At 35.0% G+C, this 18057-nt stretch overlaps 1 protein-coding gene across 1 annotated transcript in view; it reads right to left on the bottom strand.

Annotated features, from left to right (window-relative positions):
* The window catches only part of LOC120636090 (G-protein-signaling modulator 2), a 63801-nt gene that overhangs the window by 31097 nt on the left and 14647 nt on the right, over positions 1-18057 (bottom strand). The window contains exon 7 of the mRNA XM_039907387.1: positions 17005-17222. Coding sequence (XP_039763321.1) covers positions 17005-17222 — 218 coding nt within the window. The remainder of the gene's footprint in view (positions 1-17004; positions 17223-18057) is intronic.

Genomic DNA, 18057 nt, shown 5'->3' with positions numbered 1-18057 from the left:
ATGTTTGTCTTTTTGGGAAATCCACTATTGTATATATTTTTATATATTACGTGTAGTTATTTAAAGTATATATGTTATATGTATATATTGGAACACACTTGGCGCTATTCCGTTCTCTTACTGTGAGCCCTGTCTACAAAAGTTGCCTGTAAGAAATTTGAAATTGTTATTACACTACAAGTTAGCCCTTGACAGCAATCTCACCTGGTGGCAAGTGATGATGCAGTCTAAGACAGTAGTAGGCTAACCTGTTAGGGAGTATGGTACTCATAGGTTTCTACGCGACATTGCACCGAAACACTTAATCGCTTAGCGTCACGTCTTTGTCAGTAAGATGGTAAACAAGCCACGGCCAAAGCGTCCCAACAGGCAAAGGTTTTACTTTAATCTTCTTAATGTTTCTTTTCCTTTATGTTATGCGTGCAATAAAGTGTTTCTTCCTATTCTTTTTCTAATTGATTTTGTAAAGTTTAATTTGTATATAGTGTTGTTACAGAAACTGCCTCCGTAGGTGGTGTAATATGGCTGTACGTAAGTCCTGCATTAGTAAGGAACATATCTTTATGCTGTTTAAATATGTTTTAAATAAAGTAGCTAAATAAACGCAGCGAATATATTTTCTATATGTTAATTGTGGGCATCCGCTAGTTAACGTATACGTACAATAAACGTTACGTTATTTGAGTTGTAAAGAACAATGGCGCAAAAATTTTTGATAGTATTAGTGAGCGTCTACAAATAAGATTAACACAGATTTACGTAAAATATTTTCAAATGATGCTTATGGCTCGTTTTAGCCTGAAAACAAATCCATTTTTTTATTGAGAACTCAATTGACTAGTCTAAAGAATATTATAATCTGTAAGCGACATCCTTTGCTGGTTTTATCTAGTGCTGTATACCAACCTCAGACAATTGTAATATTAATTAATCTGAGGTGCTAACATAGATAGTCAAATTGCCGGTTTGCCTGAAGTTTGCCCTATGAAAATAATTTTATACAAGCAAAACATTAAAGATGAAAATGCAGATCTCCTGTACCTGAGATGCAGATAGTATTTTTAATTTTATGACAAAGCATAGCAGTTACTTTTTTTTTTACGTAAAATAAATTCAATGAGTATGTAAACCTTAAATGAAACCCCAAACATTTTTGAAAGTTCAAAGAACCTTCTCTAGGTGTTAAGAACCATTAATAGGAATGCCAATGAGTTTATAAAGATGCATGCTTTATGATATCTTACAAAAAAATAATAATTTTTACGTAGTCCGGATATTATAACTAAATATGCATTCCAATATTTTTTATTCCATTTAAAGAACCTGCGAGGTACAGGTACCAAAAAGGATACAAACACTTCGTTAACAACTTCAAACCAAAATATCTTTAATTCCTGAATTTATTTAAAAGTAGCTTTGATAGCGCAATTGCTAGAAGTTCGACTTCACGTTCGGGAGGCCGAGTTCGAATAACAGCACGCAAACCATCTTAACAACATTTTGCAGAGTACCAACTCGCATCCTGACGACTGGCACGGGACGAAATAGTTTCCACGGCATCTTAAAAACAGAAACAAACGCGGAAGAAGTGGCAGGCAAGCCATGGCTCTGAAAATGCGAACGTCTCTATAGAGCGATACACTTAAACTAATGATTCGGACCGAAAATTTAAGCTCCGTCGGCAGATGTTTAAGGGATCTCAAGGTCGAAGGGTGGCGTCTCCTAAAACCTGCGCGGACCGCATAGGCAGAATTAGGGGGCGGTTTTTGTTTCCTATATTTTAAACCTTCGAGACGCGTAGCATCGCCTGCCCTTCGCCCGACTCCTAAGGGCTGCATCGTAATACTTAATATCTTATGGCTTTTAGCTATTGGCGAAGTACTAAATGGTACTAATTTATGTTATGTCAAATTGTTGAAACTCCAATCACTAATACTATGTCAAATTCATTAAAAAATTATAAAGCTTGCCTAAAAGACCGTTTAAATTTCAAGTATGCAGGTTATTGAGGTTTCGCGATAATATGTAGCTTTTATAGACAAAAGGTTTGAAAAAACTTTTTGGTTTGGAAAGAAGCAGGCGTTACTTTGCGGAAAATACAATAAACATTAAACTAAACCTATATATAATAATATTTGAAATAGGTAGAGTTTGTGAATTTGGAAGTTCGGGCTAATCTCCGGTACTTCTGATCCGACTTAGAAATTATTTCATTGTTAGAACTGAACTCCGTCTGAACCAAAGAAGAAATAAAGAAGTAAAACCTATCGATAAAATATTCTAGTCTTTACAAAAAAAGTTTGTATCACCATATGGCTAAGTTTAACATCAGCTAAAAAGAAGGTTTAGATAAGAAAAGTTTAATAAATAATATAAGAGTAAGTTTGGATACAGATTTCACGTACTTTAAAAAATAATTATAAAAACAAAAAGTTTAAATCAAAATTTATAATTCGTGAAATTTTTTGAGAATTCTCAGGCATGAAGGTTTCCTCGCAATGTTTTCCTTCACCGTTAAAGCAAGTGATATTTTAATTGCTAAAAACGCACATAAGTTAGAAATGTTAGAGGTGCGTCGTGCTGGGATTCGAAATTCGAAAAATCTACACATTGTTTAGGTATTCCAGATATTATAATGTTGTAATTTTTCTTGAAAGTCGACTTATCGACTGTTAAGTCGTTTGTCGAGAGTAAAACCAGGCAAATTTTGTTAATAGCACTCTAAATCATCCAATTAGTACTAAAAGCTGATCCGTGGTTAAAGTTTCATAACACACGCTAATCTTCTCTGAGAGGCACCCTAACGATTGGCCATATACCTAAGACAAATACTACGTAGGTGCAAGTTGTATTAATTTTAGAGAGAGCCTTAGTTTCATTAATAAAGATATGGTGTTATAACTTCATCATCATCAGACGGTTGAAGAGATCAACCGATTGACGTCACTGCTGGACATAGGTCTTTCGATTCTGGGCCGATTGATCCGAACCGATTGTTTCCAGCGGCTACACGCGACTCGTTCGATGTCGTCTGTCCATCTGGTTGGGGGTCGATTTGACCAACGATATATCTATCTCCTTACTAATAATATAATAGTCTTCGAACCCGGGACCGTCAACATAAAAGACCAGCATAACAAAAAAGACTCCTTGTAATATTTGGGTTCTACTACTAGGCCACACATCTCTCACTTAATAACAGTAATTTATGATAGAGAATTAAAACATAATAGGTAAGGTGGGGTTTGGCTTGCGATTGCCAATGTTTAGGTAATTGAAGGGCGCCAGAATTGATATAATATTATTGGCAGGTACTTCTGCCATTTGTTTAAATACGAGTACGGTAAAAAAAAGTTGCACCGCTATTTTACTGTCTGTACTTAATAGTGCACATAACGCTGAACCGTTTGTTTTTATGTTTGTGTATTAAGAATTACGATATTGATTGCAAAAACTTTTAAGGAAATTAATAATTTTCTAAAATGCATTTTTAATTTTCTAAACACTATAATAAAATTTATATAAATTTATATGTAGACTATGTTACAATTCACTACGCCGCGTAGATTACTCTCACTTAATCAGTACAATAGTACAATTGTAATATTGGACAATATAATTAAAATCTATTACCAGTATCGCTACTCTTGAATGCTCTTAACGTCAATACAACAACAATTTATAACAACGGAATAATACAAGATGTATAACAACGGAATCTATTAGAGAATTGTTCTATAAGCCTCTCTCGCCACCAATCCAATGCGTAGTACATCGGCGATAATGGTTGCCACACGCTTGGTTATTTTTTTTTATTTGAAAAAATAAACGTGCTTCCGAATAAAAAATAGATAGTTGCGTCATTTGGCTATATTTAACTCTTTACGTATTTTTTTATTTATTTATTCATAAGACAGAAAGCTAAGCAATTAATTGGAACTACATTCATAAAAAAATTTAATTATGTTTTAGAATAACAAATTATGTCTAGTGCTATTACAATTATCAATTATAGATGTATACAGCGTTATTGTTATTTTCTCTGGTCACATTCTAAAAAAATAAAAACTAAAATAAGTATTTAACTAAAAACTATTCAAAATAATAATGTAAATGTGAATTACGCTATTAAAACAGATTGATAGGTAGTATTAAATTAAAATTAGAATTTATAATAAAGATAGGTTATTATTAATATTTAATTCACGTTCAATTTTCTTCCTGAAACTTTCTAGGGTATCGTGAAAGACATCAATGTCAGGGTCGGTCAAGTTGTTGTTACTTTTTACTAGACGATTAATTTGAGCAAATCTGTCTCGATAACTTTTTGAAAAATGCAGTGAGAAAATATTTTGTGATGTCTGGGAATACGGCGACCTTTAAGTTTAATTGAACGTTTAAACCGATTGGGCCTTTTTATCTCTTGTTCCGTGCTCTTGTTTGCACCCCCGTCACAGGAGGAACGTAACATGCCTTTTAGTGCGTGCAGCGGGCGTTAATCGATTTATAGGAGTTATGACGTCACAAAAATTCAATATACGCAATAAAAAAAATGTGGTAATAAAGAAAATTTAGAATTAAAATTTTAGTGACATTTTACTTCATGCTACTTTTGTAAGGTTAAAAATTTACATTGCACAGAATCACAAGTATAGTCCATACACAGTTATTTGACCTCTGGCTGTAATTTATTTATTTATTGTTTTTTCAATAGAATTGACTAAGCCGATTAAACTAATTAAATTAATGTTGTTAAGTTCTACTGTTTCAAAGGACACCTTTGATTTGAGTTTTGGAAGCCACTGTCAAAACTATTCGCAATAATCGAAAGCGCATCTTATTATCTCTGGAGTTTGTCACGGAGCCCGGAGCGAATTTGAATGTGCTGATGGGTGGAATACGATCTTTACAATACCCAAAAAGGTTTTTAAAAGGTATTTAATAATCATTATATTATACTACGACAAACCACATATCGCCCTCTAGCCCCAAAGTAAGCGTAGCTTGTCTTATGGGTACTAAGATAACCAACGGATATTTTTATAAGTAATATATATAAATATTTATATATTACTTATAAATTATATCCATTACTTATGTGTCTTAATACTCACAGAGGCTGAAAAACATTCATGTTCATTTCCCAGTTGTGGGAATCGAACCCACAGCCTTGACTCAGAATGCAAGTTCGCTACCCACTGCACCAATCGGCCGTCGAACATGTAAATATATATTTCTTTAATATACATACTTACAAAGGATATTTATTGTACGAAAAATTTGGCAGCCCTACGTGAGATTAATATACTGAAAGCATCAAATAGAGCTGTGGCCAATGAACACCGAAATTTTAGAGTTCATTGTTTTGTTCAATTTTCTGTAAATAGTCTTTGCTTACACTGGGGATAGTTAAAGTTATGCTGGTTTCCTGTCAATGTAGTTGTTCTTTAGCGAAAGCGGCTTCTTAGTGAAAGAAAGAAAGAAAAACACAGAGACCAGGCGACGCGATGAACTGATATATTTAGTGAGAATTACGACGGCCTGTCGGCGTACGAGTCCCACACAAAAACCAATATATAAATATCGTTTTTACAGATTTTAAATATTTTACGACACAACTTAGTCTGGGTATGTGTTCCCAGTTTGAAACTATTTATTCAAGATGGGTATGTTTTCTTATCGTAAACAAATGAAACCGTAGAGCCGTAAAGCGTAAAGCTTATAATCATGTAAATTTCAACCACTATTAGCTGTACAATAAATTAGGTTATACAAAAATATTTTTAAAAAGTCGAAGTCAAACGCAAAGAAAAATCGAAAAAATCGTTGTCCAAACAGCTAGCTGGTACATTGACACTCGGCACAGTATTCGTGAACAATAAGATCTCAGCCAGGATTTAGGATCCAGTTTTCATCAGTTTACTAGTGCATGTTGGAGTCTACATATTAATAGTAAAATTAATTACTTTATCAAATAACAGATAATTACAAATATAAAGAAAAGTAGAAAACTTTTCTCTTGGACTAGGATATGAGGCGGACATAAGAATAGAAAATAAAAAAGCACCTAGAAACTTCGCCTTTTCTGAAATTCGGTTGAAAGTAGTTACTCTATCAATTCTATACCGAATATGCTAGAGGGCGAACGGGAGAAAGGGGGATCACGATACCTTCGGCGCATTTTACAAAAGCTTTTAATTAATTATTCAGTTTACCGCAAGTCATTAACAGACGCTCAAAGTAGCATATTATTGTCTGGCTATCACAAAACCAATACCTATTGATATTATAAATGAGAAGATGTGCATTTGTTTATTTTTTACTGGTCTCGCCTATAGGTATGTCCCTATCAATAAACAGTGTGTTTGTTTGTGTGTTTGTATGCCAGCGGTGCGGTGCGGTGAAGCGCTAAAAGCACAGGCTGCAGTTTCGCGGGTTTTAGAGTTCGAACTAGGGACGCACTTCTAACTTTTATTATGCAAGATGTTAAGCAAGTGATTCCTTAAAACGCACATAATTTAGAAAAATTAGAATGCTCGGATTCGAACTCGGCCCCCCTAAACTGAAGCCGAAGTACTCGCAAGGATTTCACCGCTTCCTATATGAGCCGCTATAATGGATCGTCAATGTTGATGCGTTGTGCAGATATTCATTACTTAAAAGTGCAAATATCTTTCGGTAAATAAATAAGCAAAATATTTAATATTTCTGTCCCGAGAAACTATTTCCTTCGAGACAGGGATGATCGTTTCTTCGATGTTACTTCATAACCTCAAATATCAAACGTTATCGACAAATGCATTGGTAAAAATAATTAAATAATATTTATTTTTCAAAAATTTTAAAAATCTGATTTAAATTATTTAAGACATTACAACCCAATGGACAGTTGGTATTTAATGTAGGCTTATAGAAAAGTCCTATAGTATACAGGATTACCTAAATGATAAATAAGCTTAGGTATGAATTATTTATTTATTTTTTCAACTTAAGACTAGTATTACAGGACATTTCCTAATGCACTAGCGTAGATGGAGTCTGTGTCTAAGGAGAATTGTGTGTTAATCTTAATTATTGCTTTAACCAGGTTGCTCCGTAAATAGTTTTAAAATAGATGGAGTAGTTGATAACAAAAAGAATACATCACAATTAAGGTTGTCTGCGTTATCATATCTTTAAGGATACTTTTCGAAGTTCTACAATCTTAAAACTTAAATCGGAAGTGAACCAGTGAATATTCGTTATACCAAGTTTCGGTTACATCAAGATTTGTTTTATTAAAGTAAGGTTGGTCTAACATGTGTTATATGAACATGAGTTTTATGCACCTCAACATTGTTTTTGATAATTGACAAAATTCATTAATTACAGGAATTTAAACTTTTTAAGATAGGTAATTGAAAATTCGTAATACAATAGTGGTTCGCAATTAATGTTCGCAATGAAAAGGTATATATTACACCGACTCTTATGGACTATTCAAAGGGATTACAAAGAATTACGTTAAATTAAGACAAGAAAGTCTCTCTAACAATTGCATGTAGCTTAAATCTTTTTAAATGCCGTATTGGTTGTACGATGCACCAATTTAATTTCCTTTAATTTATTGCATGGAACGATTTCACCTGCCCGCTTGCACGGGTCGTGATTGTATACGACCGATAGTTATGAAGCTGTCTATGTTTGTTTTAACGTACGTTGATGAAATAGGTCCACTCTCGTACCCCTTTTTGCATCTCATGCGCCCCTAATTAATTTTTTCATTGACATGGAGTTCCCCCATTTGGTATTTGCCCACTGGGGTTGGATGTAGACCACTTTGTGAATTACTTATTCATTCCTTTGTTTCGTTACTTTATAGTAAAAGTACTTGCTTCAATTTATTACATGGATTTTGGTGGCTCGGATTTGGTCGATCCAAGCTCTATATGCCGTAGTGGCCAAGGAAATATTTTAAATATCTTGAAGTTTTAAAAAACTTTCCTAGTGGTCAGTTTAAGAGTCGGCTTGTTGAAATTATTAACGATGTTAATTGTTTCTTTCATAGGAAAAGTATTGTATTAAAATCGTATCGTCGCTGCTGTTACTGCTGAATTTGATTTATCGACCTTCTGATAAGTGAGGGATATGACATGTAAAAAACATAAAACAAAAAAATACTAATGGTTTGAGTTTGACGGCCGAATGGTGCAGTGGGAAGCGATCCTGCTTTCTGAGCCAAGGTCGTGGGTTCTGTTTCTGTTCTACATTAATGTTTTTCAGTATGTGGGTGTCTGTATATTATTCGTAAAAATATTCATTAGTAATCTTAGTACCTCTTCTCTTTTAGTAATCTTTTGGGCTAGATTGGCGAAATGTGTATTGTCGTAGTATATTTATTTATTTATTTTACTTTGGTACAAAACCAGTGTGAAATGACACATTATTATACGAGTAGTAATCGAGTTTTAATTCTTTAGCTTTGTCTTGCTATTTAAAGTTGCATAGGCAAGTGAAAACCGAAAGGAAGCCGCACCATAATGATAAAATTTTTTGATAGCCTACTACTGCTGGAGTCAAAAATCCAATCCACCCACTGATCATGTAACATCGTCATTATCGGGCAAATTCAGGGCACGGACAATGAGAAAGGTTAAGGCTGTAGTCCACCACGCTGGCCAAGCGCGGATTGTTAGACTTTGACGCCTTTGAACCTCAAATTGAAAAAAAAAAACCCTAAAAACCTAGAGGTGCGTCAGGTATCGAACTTCGGCCCCGAAGGAGAGTCCGAAGTGTTAGCTATCAGGCTATCACCGACTAGAAAAATCCGTTATTCAATTTGACTATCGGGTTTACACCGGCATTTTAAACAGCTGCCGTTTACGTGCCTAATTTTCGATTCGTACAATTTAAATCTGTCAGTTTGTCACTGTAGTGAAAAGCTTTTATCTGTTTTAAGTAAAAGCGAAATCTCCTAGGACTTCTGGGAGGCATCACTTTATACTTCAGAGCTATTTCAGGATCTTGAAAACTAAAGTTGAATTGCATTGATTTATTTTCAAGCTCTTACGGAGAAAAGCTACTTTCCGTTTCGTGCCGTGACAGCTGTGATTTGATACAATTGGGTTTGTATAAACGGATTTATTAGACGCTAGACTTATGAGCTTTAAATCTTCTTTACACAGATTACTGACGTAGAAACAGCAAGACTTGTTTACTTTGCGTACTTTCATAGTGTGATGTCTTACGGGATCTTATCATGGGGCAAAGCTGCTGATATTGAAACTATATTCATATCGCAGAAAAGAGCTGTACGGTCAATATATAAACTTAAATCACGTGAATCCCACCGTGAAAAATTTAAACAAATAAGTATCCTTACGGTAGCCTCACAATATATTTATAACAATATAGTATTTGTAAGACAACATATTAGTCTTTATAAACAAAAAGTGGATATAAACAGTCGACTTACAAGAAATGGTCATAAATTAGTGACATCTGCATATCGTCTGCGAAAGGTGCAGAAGTCATTTGTGGGATTGAGTATACGCTTTTATAATATGATTCCTAAGGTAATTTTGGACCTAGCAATGCATAAGTTTAAAGAATGTGTTAAAACACATTTATTACAGCAAGGTTATTATACAATTGATGAATTTCTTAATGACAAGGTTGCTTGGAAGCATCCTTGATCACTAGATAGAAAAATGAATGTTAAAATGTAAATTGTTAATGTTGGAAAAGAGCCACTGCTGAGTTTCTGGCCGGCTTCTTCTCGGTAGAATCTGCCTTCCGAACCGGTGGTAGAGTCACGACACACAGACAGACTTGACGTTTCAAAAGTGCTTATATTAGGCCTACTTGAAATAAATGAATTTTGAATTTTGAATTTCGTTTCCTGCCTCATTTAGTGTTTGTAATACGGGTTGATTATTATAATTTAGACGAACTTCCTGGCGCAACGGTGAGCGCCGTGAATTTAAGTAGGAGGTCCCGGGTTTGATTCTCGGGGTAAGCGAACCCCTGGTAAGAGAATTTCTAATTTCTGGTTTCTCTGGTCTGGTCTGGTGGGAGGCTTTGGCCGTGGCTAGTTACAACCCTACCGACAAACACGTATAATAACCGGGACCGACGGCTTTCTGTGCTCTCCGAGGCACGCCAATGTTCCAACTCCGGGTACCTACTGAAAACTCTTTAATAGATAATACCGTACACTTTATAATTTTTAGCTTGACCCGGGATTAGAATCTAGGACCTATTTCTTTAACTATATTGCAAACACTAGACCAACGAGGCAGTTATCATCAGCAATTAATAAACCACGTTGGCATCGTTGGAAAGTGGTCTCCCTTATTTTAACGAAAGTTACGAATTGTTTTTTGACTGGCTAGATATAGTTGGACCAGTATATCAACAGTAACAAAAAAATATCAGGTCTTTCATTTATCGCGTTAGAAGTTATACTCCTTTGACGTAAAAAATAAAAATCTTTTCAAAAATGCTTATCTTTCTTTTCGTAGAAAAACCAACAATAACCATAGAAAAAAGGTGTTTAATACATTGAAAGTTTAATTATAACGTATTATCTAAATTTTCATTAGCTGACAACACTGTAAACTTTCTCTGTGTAGTGTACACTTTCATTTGACAAATGTAGCTAACTTCAGGCTGACAGTTTTTTATAATGGTGAGCGCCTGCATCGTAAAAATTTACTCTCGTCATTTATTCCTAACGCGCCAAAAGAAGTATAACTTCAAAAATTACACCTATTAATTTTTGGTGACCTTACAAGGAATTTATTTCTGAATTTATTTTGTTTCAAGGAATACCGCAGATTGGAGTTGCCGAAATGATCTGAAGTTGACACAAGTTGAACCAGATGGTTTATTTCAAAGTGAGGTACGCTTTGAGAACAGAGTCGGTGGTATTCATGTGTACTCTTCAGAACCCTAATCAGTCTAATTCGACAGAATACACAAAGAGCGCTAACGTATATTAAATGACCTAGGAACTCCGTATAAATCCTCGGTATAAGGCCGAACCTGCGTTTCTAACAAGTAGGTAGTATTTAAGTGCAGTGTGGCTACTAGCTTAAACACAGAACGCTATCACCGGCATATTTTCTGTAGTTCTCATACATTTTATTTAGTCCGCAACACACGGTTGAAGTCGGCGGCCGCCACACGCTACAAATCGTCACTTCTGTCGTCACTTAGGGGGATGGGTTTAATATAACTGCGATACTCCTTGCCGTGAAGCGGTGATAGCGCATTGGGTAGGACTTGACTTCACTTTCGGGGGGCCGAGTTCGAATCCCAGCACGCACCTCTAACTTTTCTATGTTATGTGCGTTTTAAGTAATTAAGAATATCACTTGCTTCGACGGTGAAGGTAAACATCATGAGGAAACATAAAAAAACATTAGCGGCATCACCCGTGCGATTTATTTAGATTTAGGGTTCAAAAATAAAATAAATGCGAACGTTGCTGCGTGAAAAAAAGGAAAAATCAATAAGACTCATTCGCAGCTTCTTGCAAATTATTCGCTTGTAAAGTATTCCTTACTTCCTTCCTAATATAAATAAGTACACACTAGCTTTTATCATTTAATAAACCAAAGCAAAAAAAAAACAAATATTCATTTTGCCGCCCTCTATGTAGATATTATTTAACCAGCAAAGTTTAAAATGAAGCCTCTTTATTTAACGTTCATCGGATTAAAACCTTTTTCGAATAACATGATATACGACTAAATAAAGTAGTATTACACTTCCGAAAGACCAATGTATGAAAAACAGACATTTCTTTTTGGTAGTATTGAACCGCAGAGTAATGTAATAGTGTGTATTTCGCCTGATGCTTGATTATTGATGGTCTGTCAAATGCATTGGCGCGCATTGGGGTATGAATTAGAAAATAGGTACTTTACATGATATTTTGATTTTACTGTACACTTTTATTTTGTGAGGTATCTAACAATTTTAAAGTGTTACCCATTTGGTATTATGTCGATCACGTCTCCTGTGTACAGTAAAGTAAGCTCTCCGACGACCAGCGCCGTAAATTAGTTTTTACAATTTACGACGATAACATAATTTTTTTTTTTTTGTGTGTTCAATAACAACCTATTATTATAAATAAATAATGAAACCAAAAATCTGATCTCTATAATTCGTAGGTAATTTGTATGAATAAATTCGCCTGTTTATGTGAGTCAGTCAGATATCTTCGTGCTAAAATCAGGAATAAGGAGATCCGTGAAAGAATGTTACCAATAAACTGAACGCGTCGCAAAGCTAAAATGACAATAGGCGACCCATTTAGCTCGAAGAACCGATGGAGTTTGTTTCCCAAGGTGCTGAAGAAGTGCTTCGAAAGACGACATCATACTAGTAACAGGGAGCAACACAGCACAAGCAGCTCCAGCATTTGAAATTCCCTACAAAATACCTGTGTCCAGCAGTCGACGTCCATTGGTTGACATGCTTATTATAATGAATAGTCAAAATCAAATATTTCTTTATTCAAATAGGTCCATAGATGGCACAGCGTACATTTTTTTTTATACTATAACAATACACACATCGCCACCTAGCCCCAAAGTAAGCTTAGCTTGTGTAAGATGATTGATGAATATTTTTTATGAGTATAATACATATACATAAATACTTAGAATATACATTAAACACCACTGAAAACATACATAAGATGTGTATATGAGAGTGAAACGATGGCGATAACATTGGTTCACGTAAAACTAGGGCTCAAGACTCCTCTGGGCGCTAGGCGAAGCCCACAATATTTAAGTCGAGTCAAGTCAAATATTTCTTTACTGAAATAGGCACATAGATGGCACTTTCGATGCGTTGCTTACATACAAAATGTGTACATAGCAGTGAGTAGTGATGGTGATAACTACTTTCTTAAACATAACCTAAAGCTACAAGGGTTGCAATGGCACCCTGGTCTAAGAAGAAGCCCGCAAAAAAATTTAGCCGGGTGTTATTTCTCTTATCACTATCTCACATTATCATTTGAAAATATTTAAAAAGCCACATGGTTAGCAATAGTTCACACCCTAGCTTTTTTATCGTATCTTCTACGTTCGTTTACGTCCTTAACACTATTATAAGCTTTCTTATTTAGAGACATCCCCAAGATATCAACCGGTAATTGATTGTAAAATTGCATACAATTTCCGTTAAATGAATTGCTTATTTTGTGTAGTGTATTGCACTGCAAGTTTGTTTTTCCTTCTAACGTTCAAAATTATTGCAGTCACATTTTCTCTTAAATTTTGTCAATTTTTTGTGAACATACATTACATTTTCAAATATGTTGGACTGTCATTATTTTGCCATCTCTGAATTTATCTCTCTTTGACACTCTCGGACCCATTTTATGGATCGCTTTTGTTATCAACATCTCAGATTGTCATTAAAAAGTAAAAAACATTACAGCAATCATTTATACTCAAGTTTTTTTTATCTTTCAGGTAATCATTTTTATTACAATAGAACTTTTCTTTGGGCTAACGTTAATACAAACTTAGAACTTTTAGTTATACCTACATCTCTAAGAGTAAATATTCAATATTGTTACGCAAGCATACCGGCAGAGCAGAAGTAGTAAGTTCGCTAGCCGGCTGTTTATTTATTTGATATCAATGCAGGCTCTTTCGCTGAAACGCTCTTTACAAAAAATAAAGTATTGTATGGCTAACACGCGCGTCCTATTTCTGTGTGATAAGGCGAGATAGTGGGTAGAAATAATATTTTTTCTTGCCTCATTGGGTTCTATGTCGCGGACATGGGACACATAAATAACGAAAAAACCAAATAAAAAGAAAAAAGCTAGTAATTACAATATTTACCTTTCAGTTGACATATTCCAACACCGAACACGATGACAAGATTTACACGCGCTCCGAAAAATAAGTGTGATTTCATAGGAACTGAACAATAAATAGCACAATAGGTCTTGGTACTTGCCAACTGAATTATTCACCAAAGATACATATTAGCACGGCAGTTCAAGTAACATAACCTGCGATTACATTGTTAACTGGAGTGAGTATTCAAGTATGGTACGACAGCGGCGATAACAATGCGCTCGATAAGGTTGAGATGTCACGTGGCGGGCCGATAGCATCTTGTTTACGCATCACAATGAATTGGTATTAACTTGGGAGGATTTGGCGAGATGCTACTGATAAACCCATGGCATACATCAAGGATGGGCGAATAATAACTAAAGTGCGCGTTTGTTTAAAACATATTGAGTTCTATATGCGATGTGCGCAAGGTTGAGTTATTATATGAAGCTAAAACCTACTTTTTCAGCATACAGTACCACAATTAGCATAAGAATGGAAACAAAAACGTCTTGGTGAGGTATCTCTGCTAGCTTGCCTCAGAGGAGTGTGTAGTTACCATCTACTATAATATATATAGACGTCCACTGCTGGAAATTGGTATTTTGTAGGAAGTTACAAATTCCTCGGTTCTATGCCGCTTGGATCCAGCGGCTACCGGCGACTCGCTTAATGTCGTCTGTTCACCTCCTTGGGAGTCGAACAACGCTGTGCTTACCAGTTCGGCGCTGCCATTCCAGCACGTAGGGGTCCATCCGTTCGGAGAAAGGATGGATGGACGTTTGACCACCTTAATTATGTCATCCCTCTCTTTTCTTCTTCAAATGGGCCGGTTTCCGCATTTAAAGCTTATCTTCTGTTGTACGAACCTCCCGGACTTATTGGTCCACTTATTGTCAATTAGCGACCTCCCCCCCTTCGTACGGGTGATATTAAGTTTAATGATATGCTGTAGGAAAATTTTGATCCACATGAAACGCACGACGTATGTTATCTATTTAAACGGATAAGGATTGATAATGTATTGTTTAAAATAGTTGTGTAATCCTAAAATGTAAAAATGTTTCCTTTGGAGATAAACATAAACCTTGGCGGACTTTATTTGTACTCCTTTGGTTGGGTTCAGCCAGCGTTTGCAAAGTAAACGCAAAAAAAATATGCTTATTTACTGTATGACATTAGAAACCTCTAAAATCATATAGTTCTTTACTATATTATGCAGGTATTATACATATAAACCTTTCTCGTTAATCACTCTATGTATTTAAAAAAACGCATTGAAATTCTTATTCGTAGTTACACAGCTTTTTTTGGTTAATTCGAAGCCTATTCGGTTTAAACAATCAAACTAACAAACAAAAAAATCGTACCTCTTTATAATATTAGTATGGAATAATAGAATAGAATAGAATTAAATGCATAAGCAACAATGGTAACATTGCACTACGTGGAAGCCGAGAGTGTAATAAGTAATGTACCATACGCGTTTCATTTGTCGATTTTCATCACATTGCGAGGAAAAAACAGGATATACTGTTAAATTCTTAGAACATAACAGGACCCTATTTATAGTGTTTCTCAAATGTATGAAAATTTCGTAGGTCGCTCTCGGTCTCGGTCGGATTGTGTTAGACACAGGTTATCAACTCTCGATTCGTGCCTCTATGATTATTCCCGGCGCAGTGAAATATATTACTATTGCTCTGCTTTCAAACTTAAATTGGATATTTTAAATTAATAATAATGAGCCACAAAGCGAAAATATTAACAAAATATTAATTACGAAAAATGGCACGACGATATTTTTCACGCGATAAGGTAAACTGACATATAGCAAGCATCGTTCGATGCATACAGCCTCTATTAAAAACATAATAAAGGGAATATTTTCGTATTTAAAAAATAACTAATATAATTTATTTTATTATAATGCCAGGTCCAGATGTAATTTTATTTCACAAAATGCGCACTATTTTCAGGCGCATACCTCTTTGTTGGTAAAAAAATCTGTATTGGCCGGTTAAATTAAAAATGGTCTAACTTCATACTTAATAACTTGCAGTGAGGTACAAACTTAACTTAATCGGGACATCAGAAATAAAACAGAAGTACGGTAATTTTAAATAAAACACTTGTGTGTAGAAGTAACTACATTTTTAGGACTGCACAAAGACTGAAAATTTAACTCGGAAACCAAATCGTTATTCTAATGCAAAAGAGTAAATAGAGCGTACTATTATATTATCAAAAAAGGCAATAAGTCCAATACAAATGACCACTATCATGGTCACATCACCTCTATATTAAGATTCGGTGACATACAACAGTCTCAACAATAGAATATTAATGTAGTCCAAAAAAGACAATAATTTGTAAATTGTTTAAAAAAATATTATGGTTATAATAAACCTACTAATATTATAAATGCGAAAGATTGCTGGATAGTAGAGTACGTCTATAACGTATGGATGTTTGTTACTCTGTCACGCAATTACTACAAAACTAATTTCGATAAAAAATTACAGTAATATATCAGATTAATGAAGGTTTTTTATTTACAAAGATATTTCGAAAACAGGTCAAAATAAAACAAATAGTTTCAAGTGAGTCGGAAAAAAATGGCCTTTTCTACCGTCCTGCTATCTTGGCGTACGGTGCATAGAGCGTTAGATTTAGATTAAAATAATGTATAGTTAACCAGTTAAACAGTTCTAAAAACAGTCATATGTCTATCATTTAAAGTTGACTCTCTATAACCTTTTATATGGTAATCAAACGTATCGGCAATTGTGTTAATATGAACATTACATTAATCCTTATCTAAATAAGTACGTTATTCGTCACAATGTTTAAGTTAGATGCGCAGTTTGTTTTTGAGTTCAAATTCAACAATGTTTATGTATCATAAAAGCTAGGAGGGTTCCAAACGCGCCATGGTCTTAGAAGAGTCCACAGTAAACTTAGCCGGGTTAGTTTGATATCCAATGCAAGGTCTGTACGTTAAGATTCTTCTTCTCTTCTTTTATGTAAAGAATTGTGCCGTTGACGCCTCATCTAAACACTCAATTTTCAATTTCCGAAAGCAGACCACTGATCGCATCTCGCTGAAGAATGCTAGCCTATATATGTGAATATGCTAAGTACTTACGGGTTCTTGTTGCCGCTGCTGGCAGACCTCTGCAGCTTGCTCCGCGGCCGGTTTTCCTTGTCTAGCGTGGCTCGTTGCTCGTCCATGCGGGACGACTGACAGCGCTCTACCAGCTTCATGAACATCTCCGTAGGATTCTCTCCCTCTTCGGACTCCGAGCGTACCATTTCTCTGTCTTGTATCTCTTCTCCCTCCTTTTTCTTTGCGTCTGGTGTTATCTGGTGACAAGAGATATTTATTAGCATTCTTCTTTAAAATGGCGTCTTGTTTGTTTAAAAACTTAATATAAGTCGTATTTCATTGGCATTATTTGATTTCACTATGTCACGAAACTTTTGAAAGCTTTGCATATCTTAGAAAAGAATGGAATAGAAAAACTTTATTGCAACACAACACAATAGGGTGCAAAGATGGCCTTATCATTAAAAGTGATCTTTTAAAGGCAACCTGAGTGTACGAAGCCGATAAAAAATTGGAAAGTGGATGGTGCATCTCATGGTAGATATTATTTATGTACCATAAATTGTGATTGTGAACATAAGATACATGAAGTGTACAAAGGAAAGCTTATCTCTATAAGAGATCTCTTCCAGCTACCCCGGGATGTGAGTAAAATGATTTAATTGTGGTATAGGTCAAATAAAGGTACAATATAGTACATAATAACTACTAAGGACATTCAATATATCTAAATAATAACAAAATCCTAAATACTAATACAATAACATTTAAAGATATTACTATTTGATTGATTGGATTTGTATTGTTTTTTTCTCTACCATCGCACCGCAGGATGGGTAACGTGAATGAAATCATATTGCTTAAGAACATTTTATAAGACGCATGCTCTCTAAGACTGGAGTAGTGGGGTCAGTACAGAGGTCGTAAAACCTGAAATTACAACTATTCTGCTGAGATTGGAGACAGTTAGTGCCACCTTGAGTATCTCGATAAACCGCTCCAAATCAATATTAAAGGCCGACAAACTGGAATTGAAAAGAACAACAGACTAAGAAATTGCAAACGATTTTATTTATAAGAGCTGCAACATCA

Source organism: Pararge aegeria, chromosome Z, assembly GCF_905163445.1.
Source record: "Pararge aegeria chromosome Z, ilParAegt1.1, whole genome shotgun sequence".
Classification (NCBI taxonomy): Eukaryota; Metazoa; Arthropoda; class Insecta; order Lepidoptera; family Nymphalidae; genus Pararge; species Pararge aegeria.
This window is presented reverse-complemented; position numbering and strand designations above follow the sequence as displayed.